The sequence below is a fragment of the Camellia sinensis genome, chromosome 2, assembly GCF_055761805.1.
Source record: "Camellia sinensis isolate YWXY chromosome 2, ASM5576180v1, whole genome shotgun sequence".
NCBI lineage: Eukaryota > Viridiplantae > Streptophyta > Magnoliopsida > Ericales > Theaceae > Camellia > Camellia sinensis.
In genome coordinates this window covers 210,129,711-210,156,740 of record NC_138962.1, presented here as the reverse complement: position 1 = coordinate 210,156,740, position 27,030 = coordinate 210,129,711, and the positions used below count along the sequence as shown (strand labels likewise).

Below are 27,030 nucleotides of genomic sequence, written 5' to 3'. Positions count from 1 at the left end.
GATTTAGTAGATATGAATTGAGCGGGTTATGTAAGTTAAGGAATAGATATGACTGGTTTGACAGTTTAGACTTTATATATCTTTTATTTTTTTAAAAAAATTATAATTCATATCTTTTATAATTTCTAATTATTAGTAATTTGAAAAATATGTATTATTTGTTTATAATATGCCTTGATATCAGGCATGTATATTTTTGAGGTATTGTTTTCTATTTTAATAAAAATGTATTTTTTATTATTTCTACGGTTACTTGTTTTAGCAAATTTTTTTTTGAACTTTATCTACAGGAAGATCGAGTTTATGTGGATACGGAATAGTTGATCCGCCATCTAAACCATATTCTTAAATTTTGAAATATTTAATTCGCATCCGTCCGTCGAAAAATATGCATCCACTCAAAATCAATTGAATGGCGTCGGTTCAATTGTATTAAGCTGGTTAGACAAATATATGATCACCCATAAATCTATTGATCTAAGACTAATTATGGTACAAAATTAGTGATTTTGGTAACTATTTCATAAAAAAATAAATTAATAACTAACACATTAATGTTGTGAATCCTGCACACCAAAAAAAAAAAAATTGCAATTGTTTTTTTAAAAAAAAATTAAATCAGTGGTAAATTTTGTGAATTTTAATAATTGAAGTTATAAACTTTTTTATGAATTTATAAATATTTTGTAAAAATACCATTGATTTGTAATTTTTTTACGAAATTGATAACAAACTCGTGAAAGACTTCGAGTACTTATCTGGGTAAATTATGGTAAACTCTCACAAACTAAGACTCATTTACTGGTAATTTTCTTTCCACAAATCAATTCTCCTCAATGCATATACTTAATGAACATTTTCTCAGTATACACATCAACAAAACTAAAAATCTTAGTACACATCTCTTGATTTCAATAATACCCTCATTTTCAATTTTAAAATCCTAATTTTTCTTCCATCCACCCACCTTCCTTCGTTGTTGTTGCAGCCACTTTTAGCCCTCCATCACTGTTACTCCCAGCTCCCTTTCATCCCAGGCCTCCACAATCAAACCTTGAAAGTGGGTGGTTTGCGACAGGAAACTTGTGGAAGTGAATGGTTTTATGGCGGAAGGTGATCATAGGTAGAGGGGCAAAGAAATGACAAGAAGGGGTAGTGGAGGAGAGAGGTGTCAATAGCGATGGGGAATGGTTGTCATGTTTTAGAATTAGGGTTTGGGTGAAAGGAGATAAGGATATTATGGTATATTTATTCTAGGATAAAATTGTACTAAGAAAAAATTTCGTTAAGTGTGTGAATTGAAGAAAATTAGTGTGTGGAAATATAATTACATCTCATTTACACTTTGCTTTCAAACTTCAAAACTCAATAGTTAATCCTCTCAAAGTATTATTTTATTACAATTAACTCTTTTTGTTAGGATTATGTTACAAATTTACAGAAAATTAGATTATGTGTAAATTTAATGACAATTTATTGAATTTTTAGAAAAATAATACATGTTATTTATTGTTTAGGATAATAATACCCTTATCTGGTGGTTTCATTTGCATTTTGTCTCTCTTGTTTTAGTGGCAAAATATAAACAAGAACACCAAATAAGGGCATTATTACCCTAGAAATTTAATAAGCATGTCATGTTTTTTACGCATGATCTGATTTTTTGTAAATTTATAACAAAATCCTAACAAAAATGATTGAGTGTAATAAGATAATACTTGAGAGGGTTAACTATTGAGGTTTGAAATTTAGGGAAACAAAGTACAAATGAGTCATAATTTAAGTGAATTTATTGTAATTTACTCTATTTATTATCACTTTTTTTTTTTTTCTTTAATGCTTTGTTTCCGGCTGTGTCAACAATTTTTACATTTCCGGATCATCTAGTGTACAATAAAAACAAAAAAAAATTTTTAAAAAAGATATGAAAAAAACCAACTATTTTTTACTGATTTTGTTTTTAGTAAAACTTTTTTAGCTAGTAAAGTTAATTCTAAGAGTTTGAATTTTTTTGAAAAAAAATATTAAATACAACAAAAAAGTCATTAAAAAGGTAAATTTTAAATAACTTTTGCTCTCTTACCAAATATAAAGTCTGGATTCATATTTTATTAATGTGTTATGCATTTTTCGCTTCTCCTATACTCCCTCGATCGATGGTAAAAAAAAAAGTATAAGATCGATGGTGAAAAAATAGGAGAAATAGCAAATCAGTGGCAACTTCAAAAGTAAATATCAATTTCATAAAAAACTTTACAAGGGACTTTTAATTTGGGAAGGAGGTTAATAATCAATTTTTTGTTTTTTGTTTTTTTATTTTTTTTAAAAAGTGTGCAAAAAAATAAAGATGTGATATAATCTAAAAAATTCAAAAAATTTTAAAAATTAACTTTTAACCAACTTGCCAAAATAGGCCAAGTTTTTCATTAATTTATAAACATTTTTCTTAAATTTCACTGAAATGATATTTAAAAAAAATATATAAGTAAAAATGTTTGCAACACCAAGTATATATTAACTAGAAACAATAATGTCCTATGGTTATGGTAAGCACTTGGTGGTTTGGTTACTAGTTTGGAGTCCAGCTTGCCAAAGCTGGCAGGACCATCTCTCTAGTGTAAAGAAGAAGCACGAGAAGCTTCATATTTTGGCAGATATAGCAAAGTAGGAAGCTACCAAAACAATCACTTCATAGTGAAAATGAATTTATTCATAAATGTTTAAAGTACGTAAATAATACATAAAATTTAATTGAACGAAAGTAATAAGTTTCATATTCAGGAAGTGTAAAGTTTCACTAAAAGTTGTAGACTCCACTGTTTTAAATTAATAAAAAAAAAAATTTGTTTACATATTTTGAAAATGTGTGAACAAAATTAGATGCTTCTGTTAACATAATATTTTCTGTCGATTTTGGCATGTCAATAGACCAAATTTAATCTAATTAATTGTGGCCTGCCAATTATGGCCAAATCCGATTTTATTGATTGTAGCTTATTAATCATGGCCAAATCTAATCTCATTGATTGTGGCCTGTTGATTTTGGTCTGTCAATTTAGATTATAAATTATTTTTAAACATAAAATTACGATCAAAAATATTTATATTTTATATTTTTATTATTTTTGTGTAGGTAAATCTCATTCAAACTATCCAGTGGGTCATGGCATCACAAAAGGAGAAATAGTAATGTGCAGCAAAAATCGTGGCAATTGTAGAAACATGGATTGATGGAAGTTACACAAGAAAGTGGTGTAGAAGTTAATGGAGGTTACACTTGATCCTCTCTCTCATGTGCCACATCACATGCATAGAAGAAGAAAACTGCCCAAGGTAGTTGTTGAACATAAACAGTGGGTTTGGCCTATAAAAGGGTCAAGGAAATACAAGCACAAAGAGGCCAAAAAATCAAACTCATCAGAGTTCTTTATTTAGGAATAGTCTACCTTAATTTTGGAGTAGATTATCTTACTTTAGGAGTAGATTAACAGTTAGTTCTTGTAACCCTTTTAATACCCGTCGATTGTGTAACAAAGATTGCGCTTGTTGTTTGATTAATGCAACTGAGTGACAAGTTTCAATTTTATTACCAATTTCAGTGTGTCTATGCTTTGTTTCTTCATATTACAACTTCCAAAAAAGTTCTTAAATCTGTCAAGGCACAGGATACAAACCACAGTTACTTGATCTGTTTGTTGTTTGTAAAATTTTGGTTTCTCTATCGAATCTTCTCTGTCAATTTGACGCAAACCAGATTTTTGCCAACAGTTTCCAAATTACTCTGATTGGTTGAGGGAAATTAGAAAAAAAACATAATTAAATTGCATCATGATGACACTTGAATTCAACATTATGCTAAATAAAAGAGTGTCTTGTTGGAACAATCTTCTGAGTACAATAAATAAATTGAAACTAAATCAAACAAATAAAATAAATTACGTACCGAATTTATTTTACCGAACCAAATGAATAATAAAAGATCAAGTCGAGTGTGTGACACTATGTCCTTAAGACAGATTCGCCCCGCTATGGTGCTTACGGTTAAGTGGTGTCTATCTCTCAGGATACAATGATCTTCATAAATTGTAGTAACACTCCAAACAATTTGTTCGGTGAACTAGAACCTGTGTTCTATACTCTCTTTAATTTTTTGAAAAACTAATATGAAGAATATATACAACAAAGTAGAAAATTGGACAGCAAAAAAGTAATTTTCAAACTGTTTTTCAACCCAAAAACTGCTGGAAAATGCTGGAATTTATAAGCCAAAAGATCTGTCCGAACAGATGCTGTATTTGAACTGAACAGGAATGAAAAACCCTGAACAGATACAGTTTGAATCCTTGGACAGATCTGCAACTGCTACAGTTATAAAATTGTCCAGATTTTGAATCTATTTGGATAGTTATGAATCTGTCCGGATTTGAATAGATTGAAAAACTGTTTGGACTGAAAAATCTGTTGTGGGATTTTTGAACCTGTTGAACCTCAAATAAAATCTATTCAAATTTGCCAAGGCAGATTTAAATCTGTTTGGGAACACAGAATCTGTCCGGTGAAAAAAATATTTTCAAAAATCTGTTATGGAATTGATCTTGAAAGAGGCACAATTATTGGACACAAAATTTGAATTCAAATTCAATTTGAAATTCAAATAATTTCCTGCAAGAATTTGGAAAAATTCAAATAAATTTTGTCCAAAAAATTAATGTTAGAACCGACCTAATCCACACTCGCCCCCGGACAGGCGGCAGCGTGTGTGTGATGGTTTGGGCTATAGTTCACTTTGTCCATAACTCCTCCCTTCTAAAAACTTGGGGTGCCCCTTGGGGCCCAACCCAAGTGTTGCTACCTAGAACTTATATACATACATAAGTTCTCTTCAAGTTTCAATGTGGGACAAGCCTTACAAGGAAACCACATTTAATTCTTTAAATGTCCAATTCCACGAACCCGAAAACGACGTCAACTTCCCATTCACTCATAAATGGTTTTGACGAACCGTCTTCATTGTGTGACTTGCTATGCGGCAAGGAACACATCACCTCTTCGGACCCATCCCAAAAGACGTTTGGGGCCCACTCAAGTTTGGGTTCAAAGATAGCCCAAAATAAGCCTATATAAAACCAATTTTTCAACAATCCCCCACATGAATGGAATTTGATAGAGAGAAAATACAACAACATGATCTAGTTACAAAGAGTACAGACATTGAAAATATTCTGCAAAGGATAGGTAGCTTTTGGCTTTGAACTTTCCCTTGTGAGACACTATCGGATTTATTAGCTAACTAGTGAACATGATATCTTGAACTGTTCAGCCGTTTGTGTACACCAAGACAATAGAATTCATACAGAATATCACCAGACACAGTTTAGTTCTCACTATTGTGTTCATTTTGGTCTTGAACAACCTGGTCTTTCATGAGTGCTCTGGAGAATTGTAGCCCTTCACAAATCTCATAGAACCGGCCCAGTTCACACTTATATAGGTGACTCTTATAAAGAGTATCCTACCATACTCCACTAGGTTTACCTCGATGTAAGAATCATTAAAGTTTTACTTAACCTAAAATTAGGGCTGCAAATGAACCGAATTGTTCATGAACAAGCTTGGCTAGACTCGTTAAGGGCTCGGCTTGGCTTGGTTCGTTTAGTACTCGAACTCGAGCTCAACTATTAGGCTCGAGCTCGCGTAAGCTCGGCTCGTCAGGCTCGACTCGTTTATCTTTATTTAAATTATATAATAAATATATTATTTATAATAATATTTTTTATTTAAATAATATAAATAATATTAAAAAAAAATTATCGAGCTGAGCCGAGCCAAGCTCGAGCTTCATTATTGTTAACGAGCCAAGCCGAGCTCGAGCCCAGTTTTTTATCGAGCCGAGCTCGAGCTCAATAAACGAGCTCAATAAGTAAACAAGCCGAGGCTCGGCTCGGTTCGTTTGTAGGCCTACCTAAAATGCTGCAAACATCACTATTTCATCCTAGAAATGGGTAGGAGTTGGACTCCCCAATGATCCTTCTAAGTCATACACAACTCAATTGTCCCTTTGAACCTAGATCTTCGGATCTCCAGTCAACTAGGTTAGGTTGTCGTTGTGGTAACTCTTATTTAATAGGCTTAAGTCCCATTCCCCTCGATGAATTCTCAACTAACTCTCTTGCTAACCCTTTGGTTAGTGGATCTACTATGTTGTCTTTAAACTTCACATATTCAATAGAAATAATTCCATTAAAGAGTAGTTGTCTTACGGTGTTATGTCGACAACGAATGTGTCGCGACTTACCATTATAGATATGACTTTGTGCTCCACCAATTGCTGATTGACTATCACAATGTATGCATATAGCAGGCACCGATTTTGGCCACATTGGAATATCTTCAAGGAAGTAGCGAAGCTATTCTGCCTCTTCTCCAACTTTGTCTAAAGTTATGAATTCTGATTCCATAGTAGACCTAGCAATGCAAGTATGTTTGGAAGATTTCCAAGATACAACCGCCCCATCAAGAGTAAAGACATACCCACTGGTGGACTTTGAGTCTCTGGTATCTGATATCCAATTTGCATCACAGTATCTTTCAAGTACTGCTGGATATCTAGTATAATTAAGCCCAATTGTGACAACCCTCACCACTGATTAGTGCTAATCTATGATTAAACATGTTAAGTGACTGATTGACTGAAATTCTGAACTGATTGATTGAGTGTATTAGTTTAAATGCAAATCTATCTATTTGACTGCTAAATGATGTGTTCATGTTTATGTTTTGAACTGCAAATTGAAGGCCTTATTGGCGGCCGAATCCGAAACTGATTAGTGTTTTATGCTAATTAGAATTAATGCGATTTTATGGTATGTTTAATTAAAATTTGATTTGGTATGATTAAATTGGATTAAATAATGTTAAAATGCATCAACTTGGGTTATTTTCCAAATTGCCACTAAGTGGACTTTGTTAGGCCATCTATTAGCCATGATTTATCTATGCTTGGCATCATTTTCCTCAGCCATTTGAGACCCTTAACCGACTAGAGAGAGAGAGGGTTAGGAGAGAATTGATTTCAATAAGTTTTGGCTAGGAATTTGAAGAATTGAAGAGATAATTGCAAAAATTGAGCTTCCCTTCTTGGAATTGGAGACTTAAGGTAAAGCTTTTACCTTCTTGTTTATGAATTGAGTTGGTTCTTGCATGGTTTAGAAGAATGTTGAAGTCTGGAGCCAAGTTATGGCTTAAAATATTGAATTGAAGTTTAAATCATGCATGCATGTACATGTTCTAGCATTTTGAGGTTGTTTTCATGGAAATTGTTACATGCATGTCCATATTCTAGCTTTGGTCCATGAATTCATCATGCTTTTGGAAGTTTTGACTTATTTGATTAGGTATTGGAAGCTTTGAAGTTGATTAAATTCATGCATGTTGCATGTTCATCATGTTCTTGATGTTTATTTGAAAATGATGTTCAATTGACTCACTCTTGGGCTTTGATTTTACAAATTGATCTTCAAAACATGTTATATTATGGGTTTAAAGTGTTTTTCCAGAAACTGGGCCCAAGAGGTTGAGTTTTGATGTGTTAAATGTTGAGTTTCATGCTTGGAGACAAATCTGGAAATTCCAGATTTTGGATCCACGCTCGAGCGTACACTCTGAGTTCATACAGTCTGCTCGAGCGAGTAAAGTGACGCTCGAGCGTGAAATGCGTGTATCCAGCACTTTGCATGTGTTTACAGTCCGCTCGAGCAAGGGAATGCACGCTCGAGAAAGGACTTGTGCCTCACGCTTGAGCGGGGGTCGAGCGCCCGTCGAGCGTGAATTTCATGCATCTAGTACTTTTGCAGTCCGCTCGAGCGAGGAAAGTCATGCTCGAGCGGAAATCCTTTGCCTGCATGTCCGCTTGAGCGTAGAAAGCCACGCTTGAGTGAGACCACTGCTTTTTGAAAATTCTAAAAAGTGTTTTAAAGTGCAACTCTGCATCTTCATTTCATCCTAGGCATTCCTAGGCCTAGTTTAAGGCATTTTAATGAGGATATTGATGTAGAACCACCCCGAGTCAAGATAGGGATTAAGTTATTGATTCCCAAACGTGCAACTTAGTGTGTGTTCATCCTGTAACTGTGTAGGGTTGGCATCCGAGGACGCTCACTAGCCTATTTGTAGCCCATAACTCTGTGAGTAACAATGTTGTAAAGATATATTCAATCATGAATAGTTTCTGAATGATCAATTGTACTGCTTTCTGAAATGATATTTCTTACTGAATGAATGCTTGTCCTATTTGCGAACTGTATTTGTGGCATCCATAGCAATTTACTATTATTGTACTGTACTGCTACTGTCACAGAAATCTCTGTCGGTTCCCATGTTTGGAACCACTACTGTTTACTGATATGATGGCCATCAACTAACTGTTCGGTCTGTTAAGACCTACTGTACTGTTTGCTATTGGATGTACCACTTATGACTGCTATGATCGAATAACTGATATACTGTTCAAATGACTGTTTTAAATACTGAAAGGACATTCATTCCTAACCTCTTTACGCATATGTTATTCACTCGGTTTTAGCTTACTGTTTATATATATATATATATATATGTAGGTGTCCAGGCACCGGATCGGAGCTAGGAGTGTTGGGTTAAACTCCCTTTTTGTCAAGCCAGCCACTGTGCCTCACTATGAGGTTCCAAGTCCTTCAAGCTAGGGCTTTGGGGTGTTTTAGATTTCCCCCCTTTCTGACTCTATTTTGTATAGACTGTATGAGACTTGTACTGTACTGTTATGGTAGGGATTTGGTCTATAACCTGAATGCCTGTATATGATGTATGTATATACTGTTATGGTTACAATGTGAATATGTTATGAAAAGTCTTTTTGCATACAGACTGTCACAGCTCATTGGACGTCTTTTATTACTGTTTTGGCTTCCGTCAGCTCCTGTACTTTGTATTACTGTCTTTATGGTTAAGCAGGCCTTCGATAATCACGGATTACTGGCCGGTTACGGTGCTAAACCCATAGGGGCGGGTTTGGGTCGTGACACCAATGTTACGAGTAAATCAGAGATATCTAAGAATCCTTATAATAGTTTTCCAGTGTTCTACTCTTAGATTACTCGTATATCTACTTAATTTACTCACTGCATAAGCTATGTTCGGGTGAGTGTAGTTCATCGAGTACATTAAGCTTCCAATAATTTGGGCATACTCTAATTGAAAAATATTTTCTTGTACATTCTTAGAAAGAAACAAATTAACATCCATAGGCATTCTAGCAAGATAATCATCATCTTTGCTAAATTTGTCAAGTATTTTCTCAATGTAATGAGATTATGACAAAGCATGACCTTCTGATATTTTGGTAATTTTCATACCAAGAATTACATCAGCAATGCCCATGTCCTTCATGTTAAAATGTTTATTCAACATTTTCTTGGTAGTTTTAATCATGTCATTATTACTACCTATGATGAGCATATCATCCACATAAAGACATACAATGACATAACCTTTGTCTGTGTTTTTAATATAAACACATTTGTCACACTCATTAATTTTTAATCCATTTGACATCATTACCTTGTCAAATTTCCCATGCCATTGTTTTGGTGCTTGTTTTAAACCATATAATGATTTAACCAATTTACATATTTTCTTTTCTTTTCCTGGAACAGAAAATCCTTCTGGTTGTTCCATGTAAATTTCTTCATCTAACTCATCATTTAAGAAAACGGTTTTCGCATCCATTTGATGAATTTCTAGATTATACAACGATGCAATAGCAATTAGCATTTTAATGGATGTTATTCTAGTAACTAGTGAATATGTGTCAAAATAATCAAGACCTTCTTTTTATCTAAAACCTTTGACCACAAGTCTTGCTTTGTATTTGTCAATTGATCCATCCGCTTTCATTTTTCTTTTGAAAAACCACTTGTACCCAAGAGGTTTACAACCTGGTGGCAAATCCACCAATTTCCAAGTGTGATTTTGCAAGATGGATTCAACTTCACTATTGATAGCCTCTTTCCATAAAGGAGCCTCAAGATTGGACATAGCCTTTTTAAAAGTTAAAGGCTCATTTTCTAACAAAAATGTTAGAAAATCTAGACCAAAAGATTTTGAGGTTCTAGCACGTTTACTATGCCTAGGTTTCTCCTCCTCTTTTTGATCTATCTCTTGCTCTTGATCTTGTTCTTGATCATTACTAGTAATAGCATCAAAAGATCTTTTGTTATTACTAGTCTCTTGTCTGATCTTATTCGGAAACACATATTCAAAGAAAAATGCATTCCAGGATTCTATAATAGTATTTACATGCATTTCGGAATGTTCTAATTTATAAATCAAAAACCGATATGCACTACTATTCTTGGCATAACCAATGAATATGCAATCAACAGTTTTAGGACCTATCTTAGTCTTTTTAGGACTAGGAATAGCTACTTTAGCCAAACACCTCCACACTTTTAAGTATTTGTAGGATGATACTCTCCCATGCCACATTTCATAAGGTGTTTGATTCACTTTCTTTCAGGATACTTTATTAAGTGTATAATTAGCAGAAAGTATTGTTTCCCCCCACAAGTTCTGAGGTAATCCAGAACTTATTAACACGACATTCATCATTTCTTTTAAAGTCCTATTTTTTCTTTCAATAATTCCATTTTGCTGAGGTGAGTGAAGAGTGGTGGTTTGATGAATTATTCCATGTTCTTTACAAAACCTACCAAAAAGTGATTCATATTCACCACCTCTATCATTTCTAAGTTTCTTAATTTTCTTACCAAGTTGATTTTCAACTTCATTCTTATATTGAATGAAAGTTTTCAAAACTTCATCCTTGGTTCGAATTAAATAAGCATAACTATATCTAGTATAGTCATCTATAAAAGTGATAAAATACATTTTCCCACTTCTAGTTTGAATTGATTTAAAATCACAAATGTCACTATAAATTAATTCAAGTGGTTTCGTACTTCTTTCAATTGAATGAAAATGAGTTTTAGATAATTTTGCCTCAACGCAAATTTCACATTTATGATTTGAATTAATTTTAAATTTAGATAAACATTCCATATTAATTAATCTTCACAAAGATCCATAATTAACATGTCCAAGTCTACCATGCCATAAATTTGAACACTCAAGCAAATAAGAAGAAGATGTATTTTTATTAATGACAAAAGGTACAATAGTCATTACATTCATTTTTGAAAAGGCCATCAGACATGTAACATTTCCCTACATACATCCCGTTTTTAGTAAGTACAAACTCGTCACTTTCAAAAACTAGCCTAAACCTATGTTTACTCAACAAAGATTCGGATACAAGATTTTTGCGAATGTCCAGTACATATAGCACATTGTTGAAAGTGAGTTCCTTCAACTTTAGAAGTCGATGAGTTGCCCATAAAAAGTTGATCTCCATTGTCCACCACTGAATAAGATGTGAACATCTTTTTGTCGACACAGATATGACAAGTAGCACCAGTGTCCACCCACCACTCTTTAAGATTTTCGACAAGATTTGTCTCAGAAACAATTGCAGAAAGATTTATGACATCTACACTATTGAAAATTTTATCCATTTCGGTCATATTAGCTTTAGCAACCTTCTTACTTGGTTTTCCTTTGCCTTTGCAAAAATCAGTTCCTAAGAACTTCTCTGGCTTTTTACCATGATTCACTGGCACAGTCCCAACATAAGGAGGGGTTGGCGCAATGGCAATCACCATACTAGTATTTGTTTGAACATTAGTTTGACCAGTTTCAGTAGCTATAAATTCTAAATTATAAAACAAAATTACAATTAAAATTTTATATTACACAGAAAATTTAAACCAAAAAACACATAATTTAAATTCTATAAAAAAAAAACAAGAATTGTAACTTTTATTTCCAATTAATTTGAAAATAAAATAAAATTTTATTTAAACAAATTAATTCCACACAGAAAATTAAATTTCGTAAAATAAAAGAAACAAGAATTGTAACTTTTATTTTCAATTAATTTGGAAATAAAATAAAATTTTATTTAACCAAATTAATTTCACACAGAAAATTAAATTTCTGTAACACTTTAATAATTAAAATACTGAAACAGAATTTTAATTAATGAACACTCAAAAATAATTTCTGAAAACCAAAATTAATTTCTGACAAAATTTCACAAATAAATATTCTGAATTGTTAATGACACTAGTATATTACTACTAGTTGTCAAAGAAAATAGAAGTATATTACTACTATCTGTCAAACAGTATATTACTACTATTTGTTTTCCCACCAGAATATTATTTTGTAAAATCACAGAAAATAATTTCTGTAAGAAGAAGAAAGAATAAAGGAAACAAACGAAAAATTCTGTACAAACAGAATAATTCGAGTTTGTCTTAAATTGAAACTAAATCAAACAAATAAAATAAATTACGTACCGAATTTATTTTACCGAACCAAATTAATAATAAAAGATCAAGTTGAGTGTGTGACATTCTGTCCTTAAGACAAATTCACCCCGCTACGGTGCTTACGGTTAAGTGGCGTTTATCTCCCAGGATATAATGATCTTCATAAATTGTACTAGCACTCCAAACAATTTGTTCGGTACACTAAAACTTGTGTTCTATACTCTCTTTAATTTTCCTAAAAACTAATATGAAGAATATATACAACAGAGCAGAAAATTGGACAGCAAAAAAGTAATTTTCAGACTGTTTTCCAACCCCAAAACTGCTGGAAAATGATGGAATTTATAGGCCAAAAGATCTGTCCAAATAGGTGCTGTATTTGAACTGAACAGGTATGAAAAGCCCTGAACAGATACAGTTTGAATCCTTGGACAGATCTGCAACTGCTACAGTTATAAAACTGTCCAGATTTTGAATCTATTTGGACAGTTATGAATCTGTCCGGATTTGAACAGATTGAAAAACTGTTTGCACTGAAAAATCTGTTGTGGGATTTTTGAACCTGTTGAACCTCAGATAAAATCTATTCAAATTTGCCAAGGAAGATTTAAATCTGTTTGGGAACACAGAATCTGTCCGGTAAAAAAAACATTTTCAAAAATCTGTTATGGAATTGATCTTGAAAGAGGCACAATTATTGGACACAAAATTTGAATTCAAAATCAATTTGAAATTCAAATAATTTCCTGCAAGAATTTGAAAAACTTGAAATAAATTTTGTCCAAAAATTAATATTAGAACCGACCTGACCCACACTCGTGCCCGGACGGGCGGCGTGTGTGGTGGTTTGGGCTAAGGTTCACTTTGTCCATAACTTCTCCTTTCTACAAACTTGGGGTGCCCATTGGGGCCCAACCCAAGTGTTGCCACCTAGAACTTATTTACATACATAAGTTCTCTTCAAGTTTCAATGTGGGACAAGCTTTACAAGGAAACCACATTTAATTTTTTAAATGTCCAATTCCACGAACCCGAAAACGACGTCAACTTTCCATTCACTCATAAATGGTGTTGACGAACCGTCTTTACTGTGTGACTTGCTATGCGGCAAGCAATACGTCACCTCTTCGGACCCACCCTAAAAGACGTTTAGGGCTCACTCAATTTTGGGTTCAAAGATGGCCCAAAATAAACCTATATGAAACCGATATTCCAACATGTCTTGTCCACCGAATCAAATCAACCCCTTAGCGTCACCTACCATTGACTAACCCACGTGTTTTTGGATCATTGTCAGCATAGTCCTCCCCAAGCTATTAGATCTTAGGTAAATTTTGCTTTGCACCTTTATATTTTACGTTCAATTTTATTTCAGTTTTTTATCTTTTAATTGTTTCAATCGGTCGTTTAGATTTTGCATAAAGTTGCAATTTGGGTCCATTTATATAATATCATTTTGAAAACTAGCAAGTTTCGATTACTGACAAATCACACCTATAGCTATCCCGCAACAGTCTAACCACTCCCACTGGCGACCATCACATCAGTTCACCCTTTCAAAAAACATATGCTACATAATCAAAGTTTTTAAAATGAAATTTTTTGGTCATTTTAACCAATTAGATAAAGAAAATGATGGAAAAGCTGAAAGATAGTGAAAAATCACATCAAAATACATAGGTAAACAGACAAGAATGAACCACTAAACAAGTTTTCACAAGCCAAGGGTTGCATTCACCAACCTTACAAATCCATCATTAATGGTCAGTCAAAAGATGTTGAGTGGGTTACAATGAAACAAAATGAAAATAGGGACCCTTCAAATTGAAACAACATGATAAGAAATTGATAGTCAACAATTTTAGGGCCTCTTAGGTAATTTAAATAAAAAGAATAGTTTCAGATTGTCCTCTAAGAAGCCAGATTAATCTGCATAGGTAGAGGAAATAGAAAATGAAAACATGTTTCCTGAAATGCAACCAAACTAGCAACGTTTGTATTTTCATTTTCTTTATCTTCATTTTTTGTATTTTTAGAAACAAAACAATGAAAATTTTGAAAAATTCATCGTTTTCATATCGCTTTAATTTTTATGCAAAAACAGTTTTTCAAATTTGAGAAAATAGATCTCTATGGTGTTTCCTAAAACATGGGTTGTTTTTGGAATTTTGTTTTAGAAACAGTTCGTCAAACAAATTGTTTTCTAAAAAATGAAAACTAAAAACAGAAACACACAATCAAACAAGCTAGCATGTCAATCTCCCCCACCTTTTATTCACTACGTTACATAAAAACCAAGAAAGTAAAATACTTTATGAGCCATATACAGAGGAAGGTTCATAGTGTGTCATATGCAAGTACTTCTACATTTATCAGCAAGATTGCGAGTTTTCATAAACAAAAGCAATGAAAAGTTTGAAAACATCCATTATTTTCGTATCATTTTTATTTCTATGCAAAAACAGTTTCGAAAATTCTGAAATTTCTTTTTGTCGATGTTTCCTAAAAAGTGGGTTATTTTTGGAAATCGCCTCTTAAATAGTTTTCGAGTCAAACAATATGTGTTTTCCAAAAAATAAAAACACAAAATTTGCTCTTTTATTGACTATAAAAACAGAGAAATAAAGTAAACAGAGAAAGTACTTTTACACTTATCAGCAAGATTTTGAGTTTCATCACAAAGGGGACACTTCCTTTTGAAAGAAAAACAAGCCAGAAGGCCCGTCCTCAGGCAACAGAGCAAGTCTCACAATGTTTTCACCGCCTTCTTCGACAGTTAAATTGCCAGTATTGCAATTCATGTCTGTTTTCACATAGCCGGGACAGACAGAGTTAACAATGAATCGCTTGTGTCTCTTGGCCAATATTTTCGTGTAGGCATTTAGGGATGCTTTCGCTAAGGTGTACGCGGATAAAGAAGAAGGCCAACAATTGGCTTCTAATTCACCCTCCTTGAAATCCTTCATAAACTTGTTCAACACTGCCTCTATTCTCTCTTCTGTAAGGCTTTCGTCATCAAGAAACACTCCTTTCGCCCATTCATTGGGTAAAAACTGAAATAACAAATATGAGAAAATTAGAATCAACTATTTGTAGGACTTCATTTTGAAAATTTAAACTAGAATGGGGCAAACTTAACACAAAAATCTGAACTTGCTTAATCTCTCTCATTTGAATTATGTTTAAACTCATCCAAATCGTTAACGGGGTTAAATGGGTTGTATCTTGCAACTTGGGCATTATACCCGTTTGGAAAAAATAACAAGGAGGTAAGGAATCCACCACCAACACCACCACCGCCACCGCCCCTCATAAAGTAAATGGGTTAGTTAGGTTAATTTGTTCGACCCTTCAACACAACATGCCACCCCTCCACCACCTCGTCATAAAGTAAAGAGGTTAATTTGTCTGCCCAGTACCCAATTCAACTAAACTTGTTTAAACCCATTTATTAAATGGATGAGTTTGAATTGAGTTGTTTTAATACAAAATAACTTATTTTAATCTGCCCTAACCTGCCCATTTGCCACATCTAACTAAAACACATAATTTTTCATTCCTACAAGTGGATCTTGAAAGTGGTTCACAAAAAATCCACTAGGATCAATGAAACAAGTTTCATATCTCTCACATTATGCACCACTTTGGTTTGAACTTTGAAGTACAGTTTTGCTACATTTTAAATACCTTTAACTTGCCAGAGCTGGATGAGACGTTAACAATCCTGGGTGAATCAGAGAAGTCGAGGAGAGGGATGAGTGCTTCGATCATTCGTTTCACCCCATAGTAGTTTATTTCTAAGCATTCTTCACCCAAGCTGTAAGTCTGAGTCATTAAGTGATGAACCCATTTGAGTTTTGCTGCTTTCTGTGTATATCAATGAAAAGAATATATAACTCAAATCATCACAGTACTTTTGAATTTACAACCACAAGAGATGCTATGATTCTAAGGCATATCATAGTTTGAAGTCATCAGGTGTAGGTTAAGTAAATCAACGGATAGTCTTGGTCCTATTGAAAATACTAGTGAAAGTGAAGTTATCAAATGATTAACAGCTAAATGTAATTTAGCTTTGTAAAACACAAGTACTAAACAGAAAATTCATATAAATTTTTTGTAAGGAATGATTAGATTTAATGTGGACATTTCATTTTGAAACCAAGCACTTATGAAGATGACGTTTATTTACAAAAATGGCATTGACATATCATTATTGTGGTGTTCCGGTACTCAAAAAGACTAAGCAGTTGTCAATCTCTGTGTGTTTTGGTACTTTTTTTTTTCATTTTTAGTTTTAGTTACGACCTTGTAATTACTGTGCTAGTGGTTGTGGTAGCGGTGGTGGTGTAACGGTGGCATTGGTGGGATGATCATGGCAGTAATGGTGGTTGTGGCGGTGTAGTGAGGTTAGTAAAATTTTATAGTCTGAAAAATATGTTTCACTTTTTAAAAGTGAAAAACATTTTTTTTTTCTGCCCAAATAAGTTTGTTCATTAATTTTCATTTTTTGTTGTATCAAATGCTAGGAAATACCTATGTTACATGGACTCGGGTACGGGTGTTGGGTGCGGGTATGTATCTAGAGGTCGGACTCATCAAATCATAAATTTAAGGATACGCGGACTCGGCAAAAAAAGGTCATATTTTTATATTTTTAATCTAATATGTGAGATAAAATGGTATTATATTTAACTTATAGTGTCAAAATGACATTTATAACAATTATATAACAATATATACATATAATAATAGTGTTATATACAATTATATAAGAAGTATCCGTTGAAAAGTATCCGACACATATCCCATACCCTTGTCCGAGTGTCGGGTGTCCGACACGGGTATTTGATTTAATTTGAAGAGTCCATGTAACATAGGGAAATACAGAAATTATTTTTCAGAAAATGTTTTCAGCCTACTCTGCAGAACCTCAGATTAATTACTGTTTTTATACAGAACTATGGAATGAATAGAAATAAACCCAGGCAACCTAAACAGCTTCATAGTTCAATTGAAATTGCGAGAACATTGGCCCCAAAAAACCGAAACACAAATGAAAGAAACAAAAAAGCAGAAGAAAATATCACCCATATGACAATGCATTCTGATTAATTGCTACTTTTTTTTCCCTTTTCCTAGAAACATTATTAAAGAACTCCAAGAAAATTTGAAGGAAAACAAAAACAAAAAACAAAACGACATTCAAGTGTACTACCTGCGAAAATCAAAAATTACAAATTTTTGTCGCAGAAAAACAAAATCAGAGACTTACCAAATCAATCTCTGTTAATCTTACAAAATCACTATCCACTATGATTCCGGTAATCGCAGCATTATTCACCTGCAACTTCCAACTTTGCTCATTATTCATTTCTCTCGGACCAATAACAAGAAAAATTCTAAGTGTACAAAATCCAATTAACAGAACAAAATTCTCTCACATGGCACATTTAATGATTTTTGCCTCCTATGAGAGGGTTGTGTCAAGTTATGTGATCAAATTTTATACATATGTAGAAAAACTACAAAAATATTTAATATAGAAGTCAAGTCATTGATCCTTGCAGAGTCCTTATTTCAAAAAATACCCATATGGTTCACTTTAAAAAAAAAATAATAATAATAATAATAAAAGAAAATAAAGGCATCACATTATTTTCTTCTCTTCCCTGATTCTTGCATATATATGTACTAGTGTATGCCTGTGCCTAAAGGCACGGTGCAAATAATGATGAGATCAAAATGTAATTAAATATAAAATTATTGGGTTAAAAGGTAATTTATCTCATTTGTTGCTAAAAATTTGAAGTCAATATGAATGAGGGTCTGGTTAGTTTTGAAAAGATTTTTTATTAAAAAAGTTTGAAAATATTTTTGGTTGTATATTTTGAAAATAAATATTTCCCAATCAACTATTTAAACTACGGCAAGTAACGCAATCATAAACATTTCATTTTTATTAAAAAAACTTTATGACTATAAAGTATAAACTTCATATCAATGCAAACATCTAAAAATAAAAGCACCCTTGCTATGCAAGTTAATAAAAAATTGTAAAGACAAAACAAAACATACAAACCAAGGTTTTGTACATTTGTTAACACTCCATAATTCAAAAAAAATTACATCAAACAATGCACACCAGCCAGTATTTTGCAATTCAAAAAAAAAAAAAAAACAAATTAAAATTAAATACCAACCAACGCACACCAACTATTGCTCTGCAATCTAAGAAAATTAAAATTGAAATGCACACCAACCAATGCTCTGTAATCTAAAAAAAATAATTTAAATACTAAGCAATGTACACCTGCTGGTGCTACTGCTGCAAATCACATTGTAATAGTTCTTTGCAAATTATAAACCTGAAACTACGTGAGAAAAATCTAGAAAAAATGTACTCCCAACACAACCTGACATCAACCAAAAACCTACAAATATTATGAAAACTTTCAGATATAACTAATTAAGTTGAGAAACAACTAATATACCTAGGCAGTTCAATATAAAGCTAGACATTGAGTCATTGAGCAATTAACAATATTTTTTGATTAATATTAAATCACTTGTACATTTTTTGAGCAATACTAAATCACTTGTACATCCATGAAAATGCTAAATCACTTGTACATCCATGAAAAATATTAAATCACTTGTACAAAAAATAACAACCTTACAAAAAGTAGCAATCATACATAACAGTCAAATGTTTTTTTCTAAATCACTTGTACATCTTTTGAGAATTTAAAACGAATAGCAAAAAGTCAACTCGTCTCTCCACTTTTCGAAATAAAACCATTGATAGCAAAATCGATAATAAAATCTAAAAATTAATAGGAAAATTGCAAATCAATAGTAAAACTTATCAACTTTAATAATTTAAGTGATAAAGTTTTCCATGATTTTGCAATTTTTTTTGGTCTTACCACTAATTTGCAATTTTTCCTAAATTAATTCCAGTAATTAAGTGTCACGGATAGAAAATACTTAATGAGTTACAATCAAAATGCGAAGAAATAAAAATATAAAAAAAAATGACTTACCCTGCAATTTCTGTAAGCAATCTTGGTGAAAATTCTACAAAGATACTAAGATCTTTTTATCCCCAATCAAGCACGGGTCATTCGCTATTTTAATTCATTTTCATATAAGACAATTAGCGAATGACTTGTGCCTAAAAACATTCCAAAAGGAAAGGAAAAAAAAATATCTAAGCATGCTTTCTATCAATTCTTGCATACCGTATCTCATGAATTGTTTTTATGATTTCAAATAAATATATCAAATGGGTTATGTGTTCAAAAACAATTATGATTAAAAATTAATACTGTAATTGCTAAAAAAAGGCAATCAATAGACTATGCTCAATTAAGCGGTCCTAAACAAAAACAGTAATTTTCAAAGACTTTGTAGTGTTTATGGTTATAACCCATGGTGGTTTTGGATATTTTCTCTCTTCCCTGATTCCAATTCATATTTTCTTGGTGATTGGAAAAGGAATATAGTGCATTAGATAGAGAATTCCATACCAATGATCAACACATTCTTATGAAATTATGGATTGTGAATAGAGCAATTCATCTATAAAATCAACCTACCCTTATAAGGTCACAAGTGTAGAAAGATCAAAAATACCCTTATACCAAATTCAATTGGGCAAGGGGCTCTACCCTGCAAATTGGATTTGGGATTGAGTAGTCAATGTCCAGTGGTTATCGGGATTCATGATACCCAACAGTTAAATTCACAATGACTAAGAAAGAGTTCGAAAAATATGAAGTAATAAAGGGTTTTTGGATCATACTAGTATGTCGAGTTTTCCAAATTGGATCTTGATGAAATGAGCAAGGGAAGCAACACTAGAGGGATCAACCACATCAAGCTGATGAAACATTACAAGCTCAGAAAGACCAAACTCCTTGAATTTTTCAAGTGCTTCTATGCCCTTTTTCTCATCTCTTGCAGTCATCACCACCATGACTCCTTTTGAAGCTAGCTGCCTACATATTTCAAACCCCATCCCTCTATTTGCTCCTGTCACAACTGCATACCTGAAACCCAAAACAAAAACAAAAACAAAATATATTAAATTATTCAATAGCTAAAGAATTTTTTGGCAAAGCTATCAATATCTTGAGAAGATATACATAACTACTAGTTATTTAGTTTTTGTGTTTCTAGAAACAAAAACAATCAGAATTTTGAAAACACCCATTATTTTCTTCTTCTTCTTCTTCTTCTTCTTCTTCTTTTTTAGCGTGGAAATAGTTTTGAAAATATTTTTTTGGGTATTTTCAAAAAAGTTGGTTATTTTAAGAAAAGTTCCCAAAAACTGTTTGTTTTTGTTTTGTTTTTGGAGAAACAAATGGTCAAACAAGTTTTCTATGTTTTCTGAAAATGAAAACAAAAATAAACCAAACAGATATTTGATTGTATTAAATACCTCCTTGTTGCAAGAAAAGTGGATGCTTCTGCCATGGTTGATGAGATTAGAATTGGAGAGAGAGTGAGGGGCAGATGGGTTTTAGGTTTGTAGAGAATTGTGGTTTAGTTAGCTTTAATGTTCACTTTGTTTAATTTAGCATTTAACAACAGGAATCCATTTCTGATTTCTGGATAATTTTAATAATAGAGAAAATTACATTTTACCCCTTTTATTATGGGTTATTATCACTTTACCCTTTCAACTAAGAATCATTACATTTTGCCCCCTAATATTTTTATTTGTTTCAATTTCAACCTTTTGTTAACATTTTTATTATTAAAAGTGGATGAAAAAGGTGGAAAGCGAGCTGAACATATGAATTTTATGACCAAAATCTCATTCAAGTGTTAATTTGCACTTTTCGTATAAAGTGCATACCAAGTCCTTTCCCTTATATATACATATGTGAGATATATGTTGAATAATAATGGTTTTTTTGGCAACTTTAATGTGAAATTAAAGTGGGACCCAACTGCCAGTGAGGTGGGTCTAAATGGTTTTTGTATTCTCTTAAGTGAGAAGATTACAACACAAAAATAATGAGTCGAAACTATTAAATTGTGAATGAGGATTGTCTCATAAAGTGAACATCAATAAAAGTTAGCTTATATTTGGACTTAGTCTTGGTTTGGACTATGCCTAGACTTATACTTGTGCTTGTGCTTGTGCATGTGCTAGGTTTGGTCTTGGACTTAGACTTGGACCTAGTCTTGAGCATGGACTAGGCTGTGCTGTGTTGGGATTAGCTTGTGTATGTATTTGAGATTGAACTTGGATCAGGTTGTGACCCAACATCCGTATCTGTTTTGCAACTATCTGTTTGAATTATTCAAACATCATTATATACATATTTATTTGTATATATTAAACACATAGGGTTTTTAGGTTTTTATAATTCTCATCTTTTGATGATGGAGTTAATGACCATATTAGTAGCCATGAGTTTTTAAGCTTTGTAACTCTAGTTAGGCTAGAGTTAATGACATTTTGATGAAAAGTTGATGACCCTATTGATGTTAGTCTTCAAGGCAAATGCTCTCCCCTACAAGTATAAATAGAGGTCTTTCTCCTCAAATTTAAAATAAAAAATAAAAATAAAAATAAAAAGATGAAGAGAAGATTTTTTGAGATGAAAAATTGTGGTTTCTTTTTGTGGAATAGTTGGAGATGTGTTTATACCAAAGGAAAAATTCAAAGGTTTTGTTTTCCATCTTTTATTTGCTAACCCCTTTTTTGGCTCTTGTTATAAAGAGAGTGCTGCCCTTGGTCAGTTTACCGAAGCTATCTAGGAGGTGCTCCTGTAGTAGCTGGTATCAACCGTCGCATCCTGGAAGACAGACATCGACATTCCTCCAGCACCTACTGGCGAGGCGGCGAATCTGTTTTAAGGAAACTATGTATACCACAAGTTTCGGTTTGCTTCCTTTCTTGTTATTTGTTCTTTAATTTTCAGAATTAGTTTTACCTTGACGAGTTCTAATCTTTATTTATCCGTGTTACTAATTTGTTCTATTAGTGATTTGTTTATGCGAGTTCCATGATATAATCTAGTTCATTCCTACATTTTTTAGTTTTGTAGTTTATTCTGTATTTCACTCTTTTTTTTAAGAAAAAAAAGGTTGTTTTGTCATTTCTATTTAATTTAATTTTATATATTTTTCTAGTATTATTATGGAAAAATATCAACAATATATGCATATAAACCAGTTTTTGAAAGAACATTTTGGTCATAGAATTGACTCTACAGCTCATATGTCACTTTTAAATCATGTTTTCATAATAGAAGGTTGAGATTGAAATAAATCAAAAAATTATGGGGCAATTTGTGGTTCAGTTAGGTTTCAGTTTCACTTAGTTTAATTTGGGATTTGACAATGGGAATCTGTTTTTGATTTCAAAAAATGTTTTGTTCCCTTGAATACTCTGTTATAAATTTTAATTTTTTTTTCAAAGGCATGAGAGGACTTAGGTGTCCCTATATTGAATAATTTAATCATCATATCATGTGATGATGTTTCTTTCCTCTTGAGGCTACACTGATGCTTCTTTTCTTGTCTTTCTTATGATTTTATCTTATTTTTTCTAATGTAGCTCAAGACACAATACTCTAATGGAAGATTTTCAATTAATTGAAAGTAAAAATATACTCTCTCCGTCTCAAAATATTAGTCTCTTATTCTATTTTATATTGTCCTAAAATATTAGTCTCTCTTCAAAAATCAAGTATAAAAATAATATAAATTTTTTATTTTGCCCTTCTTTTAAATTCATAAACAATATAAAAAGTACAATTATGACATTGATATTTCCCAAAAAATGTACTATCAAAGTGTAATTTTGAAAAATCAATTTTTTTTAAAGTATAATAATTGTACTATCAAAAAAAAGTTAAATTCCCCAAAAGAACCATTGTTTTGGGACAGAGGGAGTATATAACTTGCCACTCCCTGCCATGGCTGTCCCCGCCCCGACTACCTCCATTATTCACTATTTACAACTACTATAGTACATTTATTTCAAGGTCACAACCAAACAAAAGAAAACATTTTTTGCCAAAACAAACAGAGCGTACATGTGAGACTGCGATTTCAGTTGAAAGATGAAACTTCTTTTTGAGAGAAAAACACGCCAGAAGGCCCACCCTGAGGCAATAGAGCAAGTCTCACAGGACTTGAAGCACCTTCTTCAACAGTCAAGAGACCGGCATAACTGTTAGTTTTGACATAGCCGGGGCAGACACAGTTAATCATCAAGTGTGAATGTGTCTTCGCCAGTATCCTCGTGTAGGCATTCATGGCCGCTTTCGATAAGATGTATGCTGAGAGATAAGTAGGCCAGTTCTTGGATTCTAACTGATCTTCTTTGAAATCTTTCATGAACTCAGTCAGTATTTCATCCACTTTGTGTTCAGTGAGGTTTTCTGCATCACTTAGAACTCCTACAGCCCATTCATTGGATACATACTGAAACGAAAACAACATGAAATGAGTATATTGAGAACAAAAACTATCTAGAATGCAGTAGATCTCATAGGAAACAAAATCCCTCTACTTTTTGTCATAATTTATAAAAGAAAAATAAAAAAATCCACATAATCAAAGGAATTATGATTCCTTAATTCTCCATTGGAAATTATTTTTCAAGAAAGTTATGTTTGGTTGTGTTTTCGTTTTCTTCGTTTTTGTTTGTACTTTGTTGTTTGTCTTTCTGGAAATCTAAAACCCAACATTTTCATTTTTGCGCAAAAACAGTTTTGGAAAATTTGAAAACAACTTTATGGTCTTTCCTAAAAAGTGGGTTGTTCTCAGAAATTTTTTCTGAAAAAAGTTCCCCAAACAAGTCTTGCAAAAAATTTGCTGGTTTGGCTCAAGTTGTTAACTGTGCCTTGATTTGAAACAAAATTCAATACAAAATAATAATAATAATAAAATTAGACCACCATCGTATCATTAGCTCTCGATTCATATCAGCTTACAATTATCAAACTTGGTTGTTTTTCTTACCAGAGTTTTGGCTACTTTTTGACTGACAGTTTTAAGAGTGCAACAAAAACATTTTCTACGAATTTTCTTTAAAATGTAAATGTTTTCTACAGAAACAAATGGAGCTTATTGTTTGACAGTTTTGAAAATTTTGTACCTGTAGCTTCCCGGCAGTGGAGGAAACGTTAACGATCCTTGGTGAATCAGATAAGAGTAGAAGAGGAAGAAGAGCTTGAATAATTCTTTTAGCACCAAAATAGTTTGTTTCCAAGCACTTCTCACCCATGCTGTAAGTTTGACTTGTAATCGCTTTCCAATCGATTTCTATTCCTTCTCTCTGAGTCAGTCAAAATTCAGAATTCAAACCAAATTTACAACCACCTAACATAAAACTCTTTAAAAAACAAATAATAAATAAATAAATAAGAAGAAGAAGAAGAACATACCCCTTCTGAAGCTTTAAGAGCTTCAGTATCAACTGTGATCCCACCAATTGCTGCATTGTTCACCTGCAGGTTCAAACTTGTTTGTAATTTAACAAAATTTAGGATTTGGATAGGTTAAATAAACTTCAGCATATCTCTCCAACTGCTTCAATCTAATTTACAGATTGAAAGGAAATTAAAATAACATAAAAGGCCAATACTTGTGCTTAAAATTCCATTAAAATCTTGAAATATTTCAATTCCAAAGAGAACCAGACATATAACAATATTATATAAATGGAAAACGAGGAGAGTGTAATTGCAAATCAATGGAATGCAAGTGAGAATTGTGTCTTAGGCACAACCTCATTTGCAAAATTTGATTTATTTTTTTGTCTGAATTTTTTTTGAAGGGTAAATTACTTTAACCTCCCTGAATATTTGAAGGAAATATAGTAAGACCCACAATTTTAGCATAATTACAATGAGTTCTCTTCAGGTTTTAATTCACATAACACATAACCCCTTTTCGTCAATATTTTGTTATTTATATGGATGGAAAAATGATATTGTCTTTGTTTTAAATGAAAATATATTTTATTTTGTTTATTTTTGTGGTTTCACACCGTCTGCATTAGTTTCGGTTCATTTAACCTTAATAAAAGAATCATGTCAAAACTGTGGGTTTTTACTGTATTTTCTCTAAATTTAAGGGGAGGTCAGTATAATTTACCTTTTTTTAAATAAATAAAAAAAATTAGGACTAGACAAACCTAAAAAAAAAATATGTCAAAGTTGAAAAATGTTTACTAAAAACAAAAATAAACTGAAAAAATAAGTCAGCTTATAATTTACTGTCAAAATATTAGTATAAGATAATCATACATTTTTTTTTTTTGGGGGGGGGGGGGGGTGGTGGGTGGGCGGGTTATAGCAAGATGAATTGATAAGAGTTTAAAGATAGGAAGAATTGCCTCTTTGACATACCAATATATCAAGCCTTCCAAATTGGGTTTTGATGAAATCAGCAAGTGAAGAAATAGTAGATGGGTCCAACAGATCAAGCTGATGAAAGACCACAAGATGAGAGAGACCATTCTCTTTGAGTTTTTCGAGAGCTTCAATACCCTTCTTCTCATCTCTTGCAGTTAGCACAACCATCACCCCATTTGAAGCTAACTGCCTGCATATTTCCAATCCCATTCCTCTGTTTGCTCCTGTCACAACTGCATATCTACAACACATGTTTACATACATATTATACTAGCGGTGGATGCAAACGCGATGTGTTTGTAATTGTACATCTGAACTTTTGATGTGTTTGCAATTGTGCATCTGAACTTTTGGTCAGTTTAATGAATGAGGATTGAATTTCAAAACTGTTTAGCAATTATAGGATGTGAAGTTTTTGCAGATACCAATTTTATGGGTATTTTGGAAAAATAAAAAAACGTGACAAAACTTCTGATTTGTGTGCTTTGTATAATAGTAGCGTGTAATTCTACCATATTTGAAACCTTAGTTTGCTGCATACAGAGAGAGATATGGTGCAAAAATTAAAAACCGAAGCAGTTACAAGATGAGTTAACTGTTAGATTTTTCCTATTCACTCCTTGCAATTAGTGATGACATGAGTATTTGGATTTAAAAAAAAATTGTGATTTTTTCGGAATACCAAAAAAGAATTATATAATTTTAATTTTTAGATCCACATCAACTTAAATGTTCACATTATAATATAACATAGATATAAGCAAATTTGAGCTTTTAATTTTTAACAATTGATAAGAGAAAATAAAGAAATTGAAAATTAATGAGACTCAAATTTGAAGATAATGGGTAGACATAATCTATATAAAAGATCAAAGTTGAGAGAAATTTTAGTAAGAAAGAACTTGAGAGATATATAATTGATAAAGAGAGTTCTTTAGGAATTAATAATAATAATAAAAAAAAGAGTATTATGGACTTATTAAAAAGAGAAGAAATGGAGAGTGGGTAATATGAAGTGAAGTACCTCTTTGTTGAAAGAAAGGTGGATGCTTCTTCTGCCATGACTGATGAGGTTAGGGTTTGAGAGAGAGAGAGAGAGAGAGAGAGAGAGAGAGAGAGAGATGGGTTTTCAGTTTCAGTTTTGTCAGTTGGGAAAGGAATCTACTTCGGAAATTTGCGAGGGAAGGTAGGGAGGGTAAAGACAAATGAGGAATGGCGTC

At 32.5% G+C, this 27,030-nt stretch overlaps 2 protein-coding genes across 5 annotated transcripts; both read right to left on the bottom strand.

The window, feature by feature from the left end:
- Positions 1-14,998: 14,998 nt before the first annotated feature.
- LOC145820588 ((+)-neomenthol dehydrogenase-like) lies at positions 14,999-21,023 on the bottom strand. Of its 4 annotated transcripts, none has more exons than XM_082916723.1 (5): positions 20,869-21,023; positions 20,230-20,476; positions 17,698-17,766; positions 16,110-16,289; positions 14,999-15,475 (listed from the first exon to the last, which is right to left on the bottom strand). In XM_082916723.1, exons 1-5 carry the CDS (start codon positions 20,901-20,903, stop codon positions 15,098-15,100), a joined length of 909 nt encoding a protein of 302 aa, XP_082772849.1. In that variant the 5' UTR covers positions 20,904-21,023; the 3' UTR covers positions 14,999-15,097. The 4 variants fall into 4 exon arrangements, with proteins under 4 accessions (XP_082772849.1, XP_082772850.1, XP_082772851.1 ...); XM_082916724.1 differs by having other exon boundaries at positions 16,110-16,247; positions 20,869-21,018; XM_082916725.1 differs by lacking the exon at positions 17,698-17,766 and having other exon boundaries at positions 20,869-21,020.
- Positions 21,024-23,245: 2,222 nt separating this feature from the next.
- Positions 23,246-27,030, bottom strand: LOC114300036 ((+)-neomenthol dehydrogenase). The gene is made up of 5 exons (XM_028244895.2): positions 26,835-27,030; positions 25,805-26,051; positions 24,839-24,901; positions 24,550-24,729; positions 23,246-23,873 (listed from the first exon to the last, which is right to left on the bottom strand). The coding sequence occupies exons 1-5, from the start codon at positions 26,870-26,872 to the stop codon at positions 23,499-23,501; spliced, it is 903 nt and encodes a 300-aa protein (XP_028100696.2). The 5' UTR covers positions 26,873-27,030; the 3' UTR covers positions 23,246-23,498.

Coding starts and splice junctions, on each gene's coding strand:
- LOC145820588 (XM_082916723.1), bottom strand. CDS start 20,903: ATGGCAGAAGCATCCACTTTTCTTGCAACAAGGAG. Junction 20,477..20,868: donor ACTTTTCTTGCAACAAGGAG/GTATTTAATACA, acceptor TTTGGGTTTCAG/GTATGCAGTTGTGACAGGAG. Junction 15,476..16,109: donor CCAGCTCTGGCAAGTTAAAG/GTATTTAAAATG, acceptor TTGTTATTTCAG/TTTTTACCCAATGAATGGGC.
- LOC114300036 (XM_028244895.2), bottom strand. CDS start 26,872: ATGGCAGAAGAAGCATCCACCTTTCTTTCAACAAAGAG. Junction 26,052..26,834: donor ACCTTTCTTTCAACAAAGAG/GTACTTCACTTC, acceptor CATGTGTTGTAG/ATATGCAGTTGTGACAGGAG. Junction 23,874..24,549: donor CCACTGCCGGGAAGCTACAG/GTACAAAATTTT, acceptor TTTTCGTTTCAG/TATGTATCCAATGAATGGGC.